At 49.5% G+C, this 17,338-nt stretch overlaps 2 protein-coding genes and 1 pseudogene across 2 annotated transcripts in view; 2 read left to right on the top strand and 1 right to left on the bottom strand.

Moving 5' to 3' along the window:
- LOC147103039 (potassium voltage-gated channel subfamily KQT member 4-like) overlaps positions 1 to 1,876 on the bottom strand; it is a 290,327-nt gene extending 288,451 nt beyond the window's left edge. The window contains exon 1 of the mRNA XM_085962309.1: positions 1,026 to 1,876. Within this exon, the coding sequence (XP_085818435.1) occupies positions 1,026 to 1,381 (356 nt within the window). The 5' untranslated portion in view covers positions 1,382 to 1,876. The remainder of the gene's footprint in view (positions 1 to 1,025) is intronic.
- LOC147103038 (uncharacterized) lies at positions 1,578 to 15,157 on the top strand. Its single transcript, XM_085963166.1, has 3 exons — positions 1,578 to 1,612; positions 2,038 to 2,698; positions 15,062 to 15,157. The coding sequence occupies exons 1-3, from the start codon at positions 1,578 to 1,580 to the stop codon at positions 15,155 to 15,157; spliced, it is 792 nt and encodes a 263-aa protein (XP_085819292.1).
- Positions 15,158 to 15,185: 28 nt separating this feature from the next.
- LOC147103037 (uncharacterized) overlaps positions 15,186 to 17,338 on the top strand; it is a 39,213-nt pseudogene continuing 37,060 nt past the window's right edge.

Here is a 17,338-nt window from a genome sequence, read left to right as displayed (position 1 = left end):
CGGACACAGTTACAGCCCGGGCGCTCACACCGCCGGCGGACACAGTTACAGCCCGGGCGCTCACACCGCGGGCGGACACAGTTACAGCCCGGGCGCTCACACCGCCGGCGGACACAGTTACAGCCCGGGCGCTCACACCGCGGGCGGACACAGTTAAAGCCCGGGCGCTCACACCGCCGGCGGACACAGTTACAGCCCGGGCGCTCACACCGCCGGCGGACACAGTTACAGCCCGGGCGCTCACACCGCGGGCGGACACAGTTACAGCCCGGGCGCTCACACCGCCGGCGGACACAGTTACAGCCCGGGCGCTCACACCGCCGGCGGACACAGTTACAGCGCGGCGCGAGCTTACATTTCCCAAGTCAAGGCAGAAACCATCTCTAAAGTTTCATGAGTAATTTGAAATACATATTTGCAATTATTTCGATATATTTGACGAAGTACCAGCGCAACATTCGCACTTTTACACATTTTGACAACACGGCAGTTTCTAAACGATAAATACACAAGATGCACCATCAAACCATGTAGGCATTTCTATACACTTAAGAACAAAAACACCCTCACAATTGTACTTATAAGTATTTTGAAAACACCAGCAGAGTTTAAAATATATTTAAAATGCACCATCAAAATAAATCGTGACTGTATTTAAATATACTTTAAAATAAAAACAGCAACTCGGTTTATAAACTATATACATATTACATTCTGTATATACTTAAAATGTACCGTTAAAATATATCAGCAAAGTATTGAAATATACTTTAAAAACAGCAGTTTATAAACATTGTAAACACAAATGCATCTGCAAATTATATAAGTAATGTAGTTAAAAATAATTTCAACATTAAAACGGCCAGCACAGTTTCTAAAGATTGCAGTGTGTGGGGAGGTAATTTGGAAGGTGATAATTTGGGAGCTGCTGGTGTTCCCGGCGGGAATGCCGCCTGTTGCGCTGGCGCAGGGCACGGCCGATATTGGGGAGCTGGCGCTGAGTGAGAGAGGTGCTCGGTACTTACATGAAGGCGTGGTAAATGAACGCCCATCCGCGGGGTCTCTCCAGCACGTTGTACAGGCAGTTCTGCAGCTTTCGGTAGCGGGCATTCCTCTTGTTGCCGTGTTTGAGGGGCAGCGGTCTGCCCAGCAGCCCGACGCGGGCACTCTGCGCGCTGTCCCCGGGCACCCCCGCCAGAGCCAGCCTCTCTCCGTCCCCGGGTGCCCCCGCCAGCCTCAGCCGGCTGCCCTGGTGCCTGTCGCCGGGGATGCCCGCCATCCCTTCCCGGCTGGACGAGCCGCTCTCCGCCGCCGTCAGCCCCACGAACTCCACCCGCTTGTCGTCGGCCACTCCGCCGTTCCCCGCGTGGTTGCGGGGCATGTCGCCCGGGCCCGGGGACTCCAGCTGATGGAGCGGGCACCCAGCCCTGCAGCAGCCGCCCGGGGAGCACTCGAGCTCGGCTGACCGGGCGCCACTCGCCCGCTCTGCCGCCTCAGCCAGCCGGCCAGAGGCGCGGAGATCTCGGGGGGGCTCCGAAAACCGCTGAGCGGAAATAACTAGGCGAAAGTTGTGGGAGATGAGAGCAAAGTGTCCCAGCCCCAGGCAGTCCCGGTCTGGGGATTTGAGGAGTAAATCCCAGAGAGCGAGGGCTATCTTGTTCAGGATACCGGTTGTATCTCTCCACTTGCTCTGCGCTCTGTCTCTCTCTCTCTTTGCCTTATTCAGCTACAAGTCGCAGGGCTCTCCGGCACTGCTTTGCCTCACACACAAGCAGCACTCGGAAAAAATCCAACTTCAACATTACTAAACTTCACACACACGCTGCTTCCTCTCTCTCCACCTGCCATTTACAAGCTGACATCTCCACCTCCAGGGCACCCAGCACTTCGCTTCAACTCCGCCTCCCCCTCATTTACAAACTCCCCCCCCCCCCCCCCTGTGAGCACATTGCCGCTTGTAAACCTTCCCTCAGTCTGCTCACCCCCGCCCCCCACCCCTCCCTCAGCACAACGCACGTGGCTCCACTGAAACTGCAGATGTGACGACTCTGTCAGTAACACGGCGGTCCACCGCCGGCACCCAGGGAAAGCAGGATCACACCCAGGGAAAGCAGGATCACACCCAGGGAAAGCAGGATCACACCCAGGGAAAGCAGGATCACACCCAGGGAAAGCAGGATCACACCCAGGGAAAGCAGGATCACACCCAGGGAAAGCAGGATCACACCCAGGGAAAGCAGGATCACACCCAGGGAAAGCAGGATCACACCCAGGGAAAGCAGGATCACACCCAGGGAAAGCAGGATCGCACCCAGGGAAAGCAGGATCACACCCAGGGAAAGCAGGATCGCACCCAGGGAAAGCAGGATCACACCCAGGGAAAGCAGGATCACACCCAGGGAAAGCAGGATCACACCCAGGGAAAGCAGGATCACACCCAGGGAAAGCAGGATCACACCCAGGGAAAGCAGGATCGCACCCAGGGAAAGCAGGATCGCACCCAGGGAAAGCAGGATCACACCCAGGGAAAGCAGGATCACACCCAGGGAAAGCAGGATCACACCCAGGGAAAGCAGGATCACACCCAGGGAAAGCAGGATCGCACCCAGGGAAAGCAGGATCGCACCCAGGGAAAGCAGGATCGCACCCAGGGAAAGCAGGATCACACCCAGGGAAAGCAGGATCACACCCAGGGAAAGCAGGATCGCACCCAGGGAAAGCAGGATCACACCCAGGGAAAGCAGGATCACACCCAGGGAAAGCAGGATCACACCCAGGGAAAGCAGGATCACACCCAGGGAAAGCAGGATCGCACCCAGGGAAAGCAGGATCACACCCAGGGAAAGCAGGATCGCACCCAGGGAAAGCAGGATCACACCCAGGGAAAGCAGGATCACACCCAGGGAAAGCAGGATCGCACCCAGGGAAAGCAGGATCACACCCAGCTCTTTAGGTGAAGGCAACACATTGAGGCATTGGTACCGCGGACTCCTGAAACAGCAGGCTAGGACCAGGCACACACTGGTTATACGGGAGTGTGCGGATTCCTTCCTCTCTCTAACTCAGTATTGATAATTAACCCGTTATGGGCAGGCAGCTCACCCGCTCTCAACTTGCGGAACACGCAAGTCAGATTCTGAGGCCTCACAGTCACAATCTATCAACGAGGCAGAACTACTGCAAACATTTATCTATTTTTATATGAATTGATTATTCACAGAGTATTGCAAATACCAGACTGCTGTGGGTGAATGTAAGGCAATCACTGAACCTCCAGAATCAATTCATGCACATCAGTCTGGCAGTGAAGATGTCATAGCCTTTGGTGAGATTGCAGTGTGTTTTTGGCGGGGTGAATTCTCACTCACATCACGGTGATAGATGGACAGTGGAACAACTATCTGCACCCCTGTCAGTATCGTCACTGGGTCCCAGGTCAGGGCCACCAGTCACTCTCACTCGCTGCACTGCCCCAACAATATCCCTGTGCCCCAACCCAGGAACAGCACCATCTGCAGTACCAGGGCCGCATTACCCATTCCTCCCTCACTCAGTGATCATTTGTGGCCAACTTCGTGCTCGTTTTGTGATGTCAGTTCCTGCCCACTGCGAACTGGGTTCAATTCATTCAGATTCATATCAGTGTTGGCAGAGAGAGGAGATTCTCAGCCCATCAGCCGCAAATATTCGGTTCCAGCCTGTAACTCACTCCCGGGTATCTGTTATTTTATATATAAACCCCCCGAACCCCTCGATTAGATTCCAGCCTGTAACTCACTCCCGGGTATCTGTTATTCTATATATAAACCCCCCGAACCCCTCGATTAGATTCCAGCCTGTAACTCACTCCCGGGTATCTGTTATTCTATATATAAACCCCCCGAACCCCTCGATTAGATTCCAGCCTGTAACTCACTCCCGGGTATCTGTTATTCTATATATAAACCCCCCGAACCCCTCGATTAGATTCCAGCCTGTAACTCACTCCCGGGTATCTGTTATTCTATATATAAACCCCCCGAACCCCTCGATTAGATTCCAGCCTGTAACTCACTCCCGGGTATCTGTTATTCTATATATAAACCCCCGAACCCCTCGATTAGATTCCAGCCTGTAACTCACTCCCAGGTATCTGTTATTCTATATATAAACCCCCTGAACCCCTCGATTAGATTCCAGCCTGTAACTCACTCCCGGGTATCTGTTATTCTATATATAAACCCCCCGAACCCCTCGATTAGATTCCAGCCTGTAACTCACTCCCGGGTATCTGTTATTCTATATATAAACCCCCCGAACCCCTCGATTAGATTCCAGCCTGTAACTCACTCCCGGGTATCTGTTATTCTATATATAAACCCCCCGAACCCCTCGATTAGATTCCAGCCTGTAACTCACTCCCGGGTATCTGTTATTCTATATATAAACCCCCTGAACCCCTCGATTAGATTCCAGCCTGTAACTCACCCCCGGGTATCTGTTATTCTATATATAAACCCCCCGAACCCCTCGATTAGATTCCAGCCTGTAACTCACTCCCGGGTATCTGTTATTCTATATATAAACCCCCCGAACCCCTCGATTAGATTCCAGCCTGTAACTCACTCCCAGGTATCTGTTATTCTATATATAAACCCCCTGAACCCCTCGATTAGATTCCAGCCTGTAACTCACTCCCGGGTATCTGTTATTCTATATATAAACCCCCTGAACCCCTCGATTAGATTCCAGCCTGTAACTCACTCCCAGGTATCTGTTATTCTATATATAAACCCCCTGAACCCCTCGATTAGATTCCAGCCTGTAACTCACTCCCGGGTATCTGTTATTCTATATATAAACCCCCTGAACCCCTCGATTAGATTCCAGCCTGTAACTCACTCCCGGGTATCTGTTATTCTATATATAAACTCCCTGAACCCCTCGATTAGATTCCAGCCTGTAACTCACTCCCGGGTATCTGTTATTCTATATATAAACCCCCTGAACCCCTCGATTAGATTCCAGCCTGTAACTCACTCCCGGGTATCTGTTATTCTATATATAAACCCCCTGAACCCCTCGATTAGATTCCAGCCTGTAACTCACTCCCGGGTATCTGTTATTCTATATATAAACCCCCTGAACCCCTCGATTAGATTCCAGCCTGTAACTCACTCCCGGGTATCTGTTATTCTATATATAAACCCCCCGAACCCCTCGATTAGATTCCAGCCTGTAACTCATTCCCGGGTATTTGTTATTCTATATATAAACCCCGCCGAACCCCTCGATTAGATTCGAGCCTGTAACTCACTCCCGGGTATCTGTTATTCTGTATATAAACACCCTGAACCCCTCGATTAGATTCCAGCCTGTAACTCATTCCCGGGTATTTGTTATTCTATATATAAACCCCCCGAACCCCTCGATTAGATTCCAGCCTGTAACTCACTCCCGGGTATCTGTTATTCTGTATATAAACCCCCCGAACCCCTCGATTAGATTCCAGCCTGTAACTCACTCCCGGGTATCTGTTATTCTATATATAAACCCCCTGAACCCCTCGATTAGATTCCAGCCTGTAACTCACTCCCAGGTATCTGTTATTCTATATATAAACCCCCTGAACCCCTCGATTAGATTCCAGCCTGTAACTCACTCCCGGGTATCTGTTATTCTATATATAAACCCCCTGAACCCCTCGATTAGATTCCAGCCTGTAACTCACTCCCAGGTATCTGTTATTCTATATATAAACCCCCTGAACCCCTCGATTAGATTGCAGCCTGTAACTCACTCCCAGGTATCTGTTATTCTATATATAAACCCCCCGAACCCCTCAATTAGATTCCAGCCTGTAACTCACTCCTGGGTATCTGTTATTCTATATATAAACTCCCTGATTTGTACTTGGGTGCACAATTTCAAAATTTGAGGATGACATGAAACTTGGAAGTGTAGTAAACAGTGCCGAAGATCGTAATAGACTTCAAGAGGACATAGAAAGGCTGGTGGAATGGGCGGACACATGGCAGATGAAATTTAACGCAGAAAAGTGTGAGGTGATACATTTTGGTAGCAAGAATGAGGAGAGGAAATACACACTAAATGGTACAATTTTAAAGGGGGTGAAAAAGAGAGGGACCTGGGGGTGTTTGTGAACAAATCTCTGAAGGTTGCAGGCCAGGTTAACAAAGCAGTTAATAAAGCATACAGGACCCTGGGCTTTATAAATAGAGGCGTAGACATAAGATGTACGTTATCATGCCAATAAAGCGATTTGAATTGAATTGAATTGAATTGAATTGAGTGCAAAAGCCAGGAAGTTATGCTAACCCGATATAAAACACGAGTTCGGCCCCAGCTAGAGTATTGAGCCCCATTCTGGGCACCACACTTCAGGAAGGACGTGAAGGCATTGGAGAGGGTGAAGAGGAGATTTACTGGAATGGTTCCAGTGATGAGGGATTACAGTTATGTGGATAGACTCGAGAAGCTGGGGTTGCTCTCCTTGGAACAGAGAAGGCTAAGAGGAGATTTGATCGAGGTGCTTAAAATCAGGAAGGGTTTAGACAGAGTAAATAAAGAGAAACTCTTTCCAATGGCTGAAGGGTCGATAACCAGAGGGCACAGATTTAAGGTGATTGACAAAAGAACCAGAGGCGACATGAGGAAAAAACTTTTTACACAATGAGTGGTTAGGATTTGGAATGTGCTGCCTGGTAGGGCGGTGAAAACAGATTCAATAGCAGCCTTCAAAAGGGAATTGGATAAATACTTGAAGGAGAAAAATTTGCAGGGATATGGGGAAAGAGCGGGGGAGTGGGACTGACTGGATTGCTCTTCGAAAGAGCCGGCGCAGACTCGCTGGGCGAATGGCCTCCTTCTGTGATGTACTATTCTATGATTCTATGAACTCCTCAGTAAGATTCCAGCTTGTAACTCACTCCCGGGTATTCGTTATTCTATATATAAACCCCCCGAACCCCTCGATTAGATTCCAGCCTGTAACTCACTCCCGGGTATCCGTTATTCTATATATAAACCCCCCGAACCCCTCGATTAGATTCCAGCCTGTAACTCACTCCCGGGTATCCGTTATTCTATATATAAACCCCCCGAACCCCTCGATTAGATTCCAGCCTGTAACTCACTCCCGGGTATCTGTTATTCTATATATAAACTCCCCCGAACCCCTCGATTAGATTCCAGCCTGTAACTCACTCCCGGGTATCTGTTATTCTAGATATAAACCCCTCGATTAGATTCCAGCCTGTAACTCACTCCCGGGTATCTGTTATTCTATATATAAACCCCTCGATTAGATTCCAGCCTGTAACTCACTCCCGGGTATCTGTTATTCTATATATAAACCTCCCGAACCCCTCGATTAGATTCCAGCCTGTAACTCACTCCCGGGTATCTGTTATTCTATATATAAACCCCCCGAACCCCTCGATTAGATTCCAGCCTGTAACTCACTCCCGGGTATCTGTTATTCTATATATAAACCCCCCGAACCCCTCGATTAGGTTCCAGCCTGTGACTCACTCCCAGGTATCTGTTATTCTATATATAAACCCCCCGAACCCCTCGATTAGGTTCCAGCCTGTGACTCACTCCCAGGTATCTGTTATTCTATATATAAACCCCCTGAACCCCTCGATTAGGTTCCAGCCTGTGACTCACTCCCGGGTATCTGTTATTCTATATATAAACCCCCTGAACCCCTCGATTCGATTCCAGCCTGTAACTCACTCCCAGGTATCTGTTATTCTATATATAAACCACCCGAATTCCTTGATTAAATTCCAGCCTGTAACTCACTCTGGAATAGCTTCTAGAATACAATAGGTAAATGGTGAATTTTTCTGCAATAATTGTGGAATGAACTACCGTCACTTCTCAGAGATGACAATAACTGCAACCTGCAAGCGTTCTGATATAATGAGGAAATGAGGGAGTTGTATAACAAACGCTGCTGTGTGGGAGACATGAGTAGTTGTCGATAAATTTAACAGTATTCTAAGGTCAGGTCTTAGGTGATTAACACATTAGTTGAGTTTCAATCTCGTGGTTTAAGTGATAGTCGGGTGGCCTTATTGGATTTGCAGCCATTTTCCTCTTACATGCAAAAAGCACAATATTTAACTGCATTAAACAAATTCAATAAATACAGAATAACAAAAGACTGACACGGTTGGAATCTAGTGACATCACTAACTGCGGGAGCGAGACTTGATCAGTTTATGAATGCCAACAGGATCCTGAGACAGAATCATCATCCCGGAATTTGTGGTTGAAATGACAATGAAACCGTCAGTGTTTGCTGTTGTGTAAAACTGACAGCCACCTCTGGCGTCCGCACATACGCAGTTAAACACGAAAATCCGGAAGTTGCTGTCAGTGATACCCTGCTCCTCCACAGAGTGCGCTGTTGCAGTCTTCGCAGATGCAATCATTAGAAATCACTGATTTGATGTGAACTTTTTACGCACTATTCTCGCTGTAAAAACCATTGAAAAAGCTAAGCCTTGTTGACTGAGGTGTAACTGAGTTTTTAATGGCATACTAAGTCATAATTACTGCTGAACAACCTCTCTGGCATGAAAAACTAATTTTATACGTCTGGAGTGTCATTCCCACCATGCCAAGATAAAAATTCCATAGATTTTAAAAATGCACCAGTTCACACTTATCTATATTGAAGTCCCTTTGTCAATAACACGCCCATTCTGCAAGTTCATTAATGTCTTCCTGTATTTTGTTGCAGTCATCCTCTGTATTAACTATACCCCCCAATTTGGTGTTGTACTGATCCCTGTGGAACACTACTTCCAACATTCCACCAGTCTGAGTAACTACCTTTAACCCCTACACTCTGTTTTCTGTTTTGTATCCAGTTTGCTATCCATTCTGCTACTTGTCTACTGACTCTACATGTTCTGACTTTAGTCATGAGTCTACTCTGTGGTACCTTATCGAAGGCCTTTTGAAAATCCAAATATATGACGTCTACTACATTACCCTTGTCTAACCTTTCTGTTACTTCTTCAAAGAATTCAATAAGGTTGGTCAAGCATGGCCTTCCCTTTTGATATACATTACTGACCTGGACATGGGTATATAGGGCATACTTTAAATGTTTGCAGATGACACAAAACTCAGAAATGTAGTATAGTGATGAGGATAGTAACAGACTTCAGGAGGACATAGACAGACTGGTGAAATGGGCAGACATATGGCAGATGAAATTTATCGCAGAGAAGTTTGAAGTGGTGCATTTTGGAAGAAAGAATGAGGAGAGGCGATATAAACTAAATGGTACAATTTTTAAGGGGGTGCAGGAACAGAGAGAAATTTTGACAGTGGCAGGACAAGTTGATAAGGCTGTTAAAGAAGCATACTGGGTCCTTGGCTTTATTAATAGAGGCATAGAGTACAAAAGCAAGGAAGTTATGCTAAACCCTTATAAATCACTGGTTAGGCCTCAACCGGAGGCCTCAATTCCCACATGGCAGAATGGTCCGAAAAGTAAAAGCCCATGGGATCCAAGGGAAAGTGGCAAGTTGGATCTAAAACTGGCTCAGCGGCAGGAAGCAAAGAGTAATGGTTGACGGGTGTTTTAGTGACTGGAGAGCTGTTTCCAGTGGGATTCCGGAGGGCTCAGTATTAAGTTCACTTGCTTTTTGTGGTATGTATCAGTGATTTTGACTTCAATGTAGGGGGCATGATTAAGAAGTTTGCAGATGATACAAAAATTGGCCGTGTGGTTGATAATGAGGAAGAAAGCCGTAGACTGCAGGAAGATATCAATGGACTGGTTAGGTGTGCAGACAAGTGCCAAATGGAATTCAATCCGGAAAAGTGTGAGGTAATGTATTTGGGGAGGGCTAACAGAACAAGGGAATACACAATAAATGGTAGGATACTGAGAAATGTAGAGGAACAAAGGGACCTTGGAGTGCATGTCCACAGATCCCTGAAGGTAGCAGGACAGGTAGATAAGGTGGTTAAGAAGGCACACGGAATGCTTGCCTTTATTAGCTGTGGCATAGAATACAAGAGCCGGGAGGTTATGCTTCAACTGTATAAAACACTAGTTAGGCCTCCGCTAGAGTACTGCGTGCAGTTCTGGTCACCACATTACAAGAAAGTTGTGATTGCACTAGAGAGGGTACAGAGGAGATTTACAATGGTGTTGCCAGAACTGGAAAATTTTAGCTATGAGGAAAGACTGGATAGGCTGGGTCTGTTTTTCTTGGAACAGAGGAGGCTGAGGGGAGACCTTATTGAGGTGTATAAAACTTTGAGGGACCAAGATAGAGTGGATAAGAAGGACCTATTTCCCTCAGCAGAGACGTCAATAGCCAAGGGGCATAGATTTAAAGTAATTGGTGGAAGGATTAGAGGGGAGTTGAGGAAAACTTTTTTCACCCAGAGGGTGGTGGGGGTCTGGAACTCACTGCCTGAAAGGGTGGTAGAGGCAGGAACCCTCATCACATTTAAAACATACTTGGATGTGCACTTGAAGAGCCGTAACCGACAGGGCTATGGCCCAAGAGCTGGAAAGTGAGATTAGGCTGGAGAGCTCTTTTTTGGCCGGCACAGACACGATGGGCCGAATGGCCTCTTTCTGTGTCGTAAATTTCTATGGGCTAGAAATTCATATAGTCCAGGAATGGGCGATAAAATTAGAGAAGTTGGAGAATTAGCGCCAGGCGTTAATGCTTTAGACTGCACGCAAAATTCGTGCTCTCTGCTCAAAGAGATGATTGGAGTCCTAATTCAAGTCTTAAAGCCCAAGCTCATTGGCGTTACACTCAAAGGGTGGATCAATATTGCATGCAGTCTAATCGCAAGTCATGATTGCCACAGGCTTTTTCCAGTTCTTAAAGGGGAGGTTCATTGATGCTGCAGAACCTCATTCTCAGCATTGCTGGCTGTGCAGCTGCCTCAGCAAGCAGCAGCAGGTCAAGGAGAAGGAGTCGGAGGACTGAAGCAGCTGTACTCATGGCAGATCCATGCCCCAGGGAGCGAGCCCACAGATTCAGCGACCAAGCATTGGAGGCGTTGGTGTTCGCTGTGGAGAGATGGAGGGCGGTGCTCTACTCAACAAGTGGCAGGAGGTCCTTGCTGCAAGTCTACCACACCATGTGGAGGGAGGTAACGCAGCACATCTCGGGCAGCACTGTGGTCCCCAGGACCCACACACAGTGCAGGAAGAAATTTAATGACCTTACTCGGGAGGTCAGGGTGAGTCAATGCTTCAACAAATGCTACATACTATCATCTGAACCACAGTCTACATGCACTGCCCAAAGCACCATACCCCAGCACTCACCCACCAACAATCTCCACCTAGCAACACTCACACCTTGCACACAATGACAGCTATTCAACTATGACAGGCACATCACCCAAACACATTGCTCCACACTCACTCACACACTTTCCTTTCTCTTGCAGTCTAAGGTGGTTCACAACAGGAGTGAGCAGGAGTGCACAGGCTGGGGACAAGCCGACACCCAACCACTGTGTGCGCTGGAGAATCGAGTGCTGTAGCTTATTGGATGCCAAGTGGTGGGCGCCGAGGCCACTGGCGACGTTGACCCCCTTGGGGACAACAAGGGTATGTTCATCCCTACTCCTTCTTCTCACATTCCACTTCCCCCTCACCCCACAAGTGTTTCGCACTTTCCAGCTAATCATGCTGTATGCATGCATTTCTCCCTCCTGCCCCTTTCCCCTCACCTTAACCTGAATCTTGTGCCTTTATGCTTTCAGATAATGAGTAAACACCTGAGCAGCCTGTCCCTGAGGGCACCATAGAGAGTGAGGCAGGAGAAGAGGAGGAGGAGGAGGAAGAACACACCGCATCACTGCATGTCTCACCCTCAAGGCACCAGCTCAGATATTGGTACTACGTGTTCTTTAGAGGCGAGTATAGTAGCGGGATCTGCACAGGGTGAGGCACTGGGGATGAGTGGGCTGCAGCAAGGCCAGAGGGAAAGGGTAGTTTGAGGGCCAGCTCCCCGGAGGGCGAGTTCACGCGCAAGTTCTGCTGCACAGGACTCAGATGAGGACCTCGATGGGGAGGCGTTTAGAAGAAGGGTGGTGGGCATGCACACGGAGATGATAGGTGCAATGGCAAGGATGCCTGAAAGCCTCTCACCAATGATAAGGAGCGTGGAGGAGTCCCCATCCAACATTGCACAAGGCTCTGCACACACCATGGAGCCCATCATTTCCAGTCTGCAAAGGATGGTCGACTCCCAGACAGGCTATGGCGACCCAGACCTGATGCCACGTGTGATGGGCGATCTGGCAGCTTCCATTGCAGCACAGGCAGAAGCGACGCAACGTCTTAGTGCTGTAATGCTGTCTATGGTTACTGCCATCGAGTCTCAGACTGCTCTCATGCAGTCTCAGCTTGATGCCACACAAGCTCTGACTGCTGCCATCGTGGCTGGGTCTACCACCATCGACCGGGGCTTTCACGGCGTCGCAGCAGGCCAGCAATCTGTGCTCAACAGATTGCCAGTGATGCTGAGGTGCTGCCCCAGGGGTGTGGCAGTGGGTCAGTGGAGCAGGAAGCTGCTGTCCTCTCTCAGGATGACAGCATTCCTGCTCCCACCACTGCCACTCCGCCATTGCCCTTGTCGCTGCCTGTCATTCAGCCAGCCCAGACTGCTGCCGCCCATGCTGAGGTGGTGCAGTTTACAGCCGGGCCTTCCAGACCCAGGGCTGGTTGAGGGTGTCTTGCAAGGCCATCTGCAGTCTCTGGCACCGGCACTCAGCAGCCTTCCACCTGCCCTGCTGCAGCCACTGGGCCAAAACTTTGTAGGAGCACTAGAGGAGGCAAAGGCACAGTAACGAGAGGCACTAAGGGATTGCACAAGGGTGAACAGTTAATATTTTTGTTGTAAATATGTGTTCACTGATTATTGACAAATATATGAATTCAGTTTGGATTCTTTTGTGGTGTGTCTCATTTCAGCTTTGCGCTGCGATATGGCCTGTGACAGAGATGGAATGATGGGGGTGTGGTGAACAACAGGGATCTGGGGTTTAATTCATTTGAACTGCAGTCTGATGAGGCGATCAGGGACCGCCCTTCCAGAAGGCTGCCTCCTCCCTCGCTCCTGTTCTTCCTCCGTCTCATCCTCCTCCTCGTCCTCCTCGTCTTCCTCTTCCTCCTCTATTCCTCCTCTCCCTCTTCCTCCTCCTGAGGTGGTTCGGCAATCACTGGTGGCAAGGCCTGGACCCTCATGATGGCCAAGTTGTGGAGCATGCAGCAGACCACCACGAAAGGAGACACCCGCTCCGGCGAGTACTGGAGGGCTCCTCCCGAGCAGTCAAGGACTTCTCCTCCCTCTAATTAAATGAGGAGCTGTGTATTAGAGGCAGGAGAAGTGCTTTCGGAATACCCTCGGAGGGTAAGGGCTCCTGTTGAGAGCCTTGATGACCCTCCTCCACCCTCTACCCACATGTTCCAGTCTTTCTCACTGCCTCTGCTCCCTCCACCGTAGATCCTGGAGGGCGAGGTTAAGTGCCAATACAACCCAAGTGTAGCAATTTGATTTTTTAAAGAACAAATGTAGCTACTTTTTAGCTGCCACAACACTCCTGATACAAAATAACCTTGAAATTACTGAATTAAACTGTTGCACTATGAACCTGACAAGAAAGCACTGAAGCTCCACTAACCTACAGCTGTGACTCGTTACTGATGATCCCTTTAAATAACGTCCCTGGAGCCAGCTTCCAGCTGCTTGACGCCTCTGCTCCCTGTCGCTGTTTGGTTGAGACACTAAGGTAGGTGGTGACAATCAACTTCGCAGATTGGGTGGCCACTCACTGACATCACAATCTGCCTGGCGTTGAAGTCCCTGGTGATACTTTGTACCGGCGGCGCAATGGGGGGGCCGGACTTGCCGTGCAATGCTGGATTCGCCTCGCCCCAGTGATACTGCATCAGTGCCCCGTTACCACCATCTGTTGGCGCTAACAGGAGGCGTGAAGGTACCGAATGTTTCCCCCTCTGATTCTATAATATGGAGTATTTTGTCCAATTCTGGGAACTACACTTTGGGAAGGATGTCAAGGACCTTCCTCTCCAAAGTCTTTGGACTAAAAATTCAATTAGGCCGAAAACAGGTGCCAGGATTGTGTTGTGCGATTGGCCTGTGCCCATTGAAAGTAAGGCAGGCAACACGCGACCTTCGTGCTGCCAGCAAATGACCATGATTGTTGCGTGCAACCCAGCACTGAGCGCGCTGCTGAGTGGCTGAGGACTCAACAGGAGGCTGAAGTTCGTGTGAGTCTAGCTCTATTTAATGCTAGCTTCCACTTCTTAAAGGCAGTCTGCACCTCTTAAAGGTGAGGTACATCCTGCATTCAGAAGCTGCTGGAACTGCTTGTGAAGGCAACTGTGAGTGAATAATCGCTCAACAGGGTGGAGAAAGGGCATCAAGGTTGTTGGACACAGCACTAGATGCATTAGTGCAGGGGGTAGAAAGGAAGAGACAGGTCCTCTACCCACAGGGGGCCAGGAGGCCCTCTAGACACAGATAACCGAAGCAGTCACTGCCAGCAGTCTTGCCCCGAGGATCTGGATCCAGTGCCAAAAGAAGTTCAATGACCTCACATGAGTGGTCAAGGTCAGTGAATGCATCTTCAAAAGCCGTCTCCCACCAACTACATGATTAACCTCACACACTGCTCAATGAACCACACCCCTATCGCTCACTTACCAACAATGCACCTCACCTTCCAGAGGTGCAGACTGCCTTTTGAAAGTGGAGGCTAGCTTTAAACAGATGAAGCCTCGCACAAACTTTGACCCCCTGCTGAGCGCTCAGCCATTCCGCAGCGCACTCAACACTGGGCTGCGCACATCAATCACCACTCATACCTCACATTCCTAGCTTCACCTCACCCTCACACACTTACCACTGCTGCAAGCCTCACACCCACATCTGACACCTTGCACACACTGCCAGCAATTCAACCATAACAGGCACATCACCCAAGCACATTGCACCACACTCACTGACAACTTCCCTCTCTCTTACAGGGTGAAGTGGCTCACAACCACAGAGCAGCAGCAACTAACCGGCAGGGGACGGGCAAGCCTGTATATCCTTACCCAGCTGGAGGAGTCGATGCTTGACATCATTGGAGGGGCTGTCACTGAGACCATGGCCAGCGGCGAGGCTGAAACCATTGAAGCTGATGGTATCATCATACCTAATCCCCCTTCTCACATCCCACTTCCCCCTCATCCCACAATCTCTTCTTTCACCACAGCCCGATCCTTGTGCCTTTCTCCTTTCAGATGCCCAAGAACTCCAACGTGGCCAACCAATCCCCGAAGTGATGGAGGAGGACAGCGATAGAGGAGAAGAAGAAACACCATCACTCATGCAGGCTCAGGATTACAGCATTCTTACTCCCACCACTGCCACTCCGCCAGTGCCCTTGCTGCTACCTGTCAGCCAGCCAGTCCAGAATGCTGCTGCGCATTCCAAGGTGGTGCAGTCTTTTTTTTTTAATCGTTTATGGGATGTGGACATCGCTGGCAAGGCCAGCATTTATTGCCCATCCCTAATTGCCCTTGAGAAGGTGGTGGTGAGCCACCTTCTTGAGCCGCTGCAGTCCGTGTGGTGAAGGTACTCCCACAGTGCTGTTAGGGAGGGAGTTTCAGGATTTTGACCCAGCGACAATGAAGGAATGGCGATATACTTCTAAGTCAGGATGGTGTGTGACTTGGAGGGGAACTTGGAGGTGGTGGTGTTCACATGTGTCTGCTGCCCTTGTCCTTCTAGGTGGGAGAGGTCGCGGGTTTGGGAGGTGCTGCCGAAGAAGCCTTGGTGAGTTGCTGCAGTGCATCTTGTAGATGGTACACACTGCAGCCACGGTGCGCCGGTGGTGGAGGGAGTGAATGTTTAAGCTGGTGGATTGGGTGCCAATCAAGTGGGCTGCTTTGTCCTGGATGGTGTCGAGCTTCTTGAGTGTTGTTGGAGCTGCACTCATCCAGACAAGTGGAGAGTGTTCCATCACACTCCTGACTTGTGCCTTGTAGATGGTGGAAAGTCTTTGGGGAGTCAGGAGGTGAGACACTCACCGCAGAATACCCAGCCTCTGACCTGCTCTTGTTGCCACAGTATTTATGTGGCTGGTCCAGTTAAGTTGCTGGTCAATGGTGACCCCCAAGATGTTGATGTTGGGGGATTTGGCAATGGTAATACCGTTGAATGTCAAGGGGAGGTGGTTAGACTCTCGCTTGTTGGAGATAGTCATTGCCTGGCACTTGTGTGGTGCGAATGTTACCTGCCACTTATCAGCCCAAGCCTGAATGTCGTCCAGGTCTTGTTGCATGCGGGCATGGACTGCTTCATTATCTGAGGAGTTGTGAATGACGCTAAACACTGTGCAGTCATCAGCGAAATTCCCCATTTCTGACCTTATGTTGGAGGGAAGATCATTGATGAAGCAGCTGAAGATGTTTGGGCCTAGGACACTTTCCTGAGGAACTCCTGCAGCGATGTCCTGGGGCTGTGATGATTGACCTCCAACCACCACAACCATCTTCCTTTGTGCTAGGTATGACTCCAGCCAGTGGAGCATTTTCCCCCTGATTCCCATTGACTTCAGTTTTACTAGGGCTCCTTGATGCCACACTCAGTCAAATGCTGCCTTGATGTCAAGGGCAGTCACTTTCACCTCACCTCTGGAATTCAGCTCCTTTGTCCATGTTTGGACCAAGGCTGTAATGAGGTCGGGCGCCGAGTGGTCTTGGCAGAACCCAAGCTGGGCATCAGCGAGCAGGTTATTGGTGAGTAAATGCCACTTGATAGCACTTTCGATGACACCTTCCATCACTTTGCTGATGATTGAGAGTAGACTGATGGGGCGGTAATTGGCCGGGTTGGATTTGTCCTGCTTTTTGTGGACAGCACATACCTGGGCAGTTTTCCACATTGTCGGATAGATGCCAGTGTTGTAGCTGTACTGGAACAGCTTGGCTAGAGGCACGGCTAGTTCTGGAGCACAAGCCCTCAGCACGATAGCTGGGATGTTGACAGGGCCCATAGCCTTTGCTGTATCCAGTGCGCTCAGCTGTTTCTTGATATCACGTGAAGTGAATCGAATTGGCTGAAGACTGAAGTCTAAAGCCGGGCCTTCTAGGCCCAGAGCTGCTCGAGGTCGTCCAGTAAGGCCAATTACAGTCTCTCCCACTGAAAGTCAGCAGCCTTCCACCAGCCATGCTGCAGCCACTGGGGTAGCACAGCGTAGGAGCACTAGGACAGTCAAAGACACACTGGAGACAGGCACCAAGGGAATGTACAAT

The sequence above is a fragment of the Somniosus microcephalus genome, chromosome 20 (assembly GCF_052327205.1).
Source record: "Somniosus microcephalus isolate GS21.2 chromosome 20, FLI_Smic_1.0, whole genome shotgun sequence".
NCBI classification, from domain to species: domain Eukaryota; kingdom Metazoa; phylum Chordata; class Chondrichthyes; order Squaliformes; family Somniosidae; genus Somniosus; species Somniosus microcephalus.
Note: the sequence above shows the minus strand (reverse complement) of the source record. Positions and strands in the feature narration are given on the sequence as shown.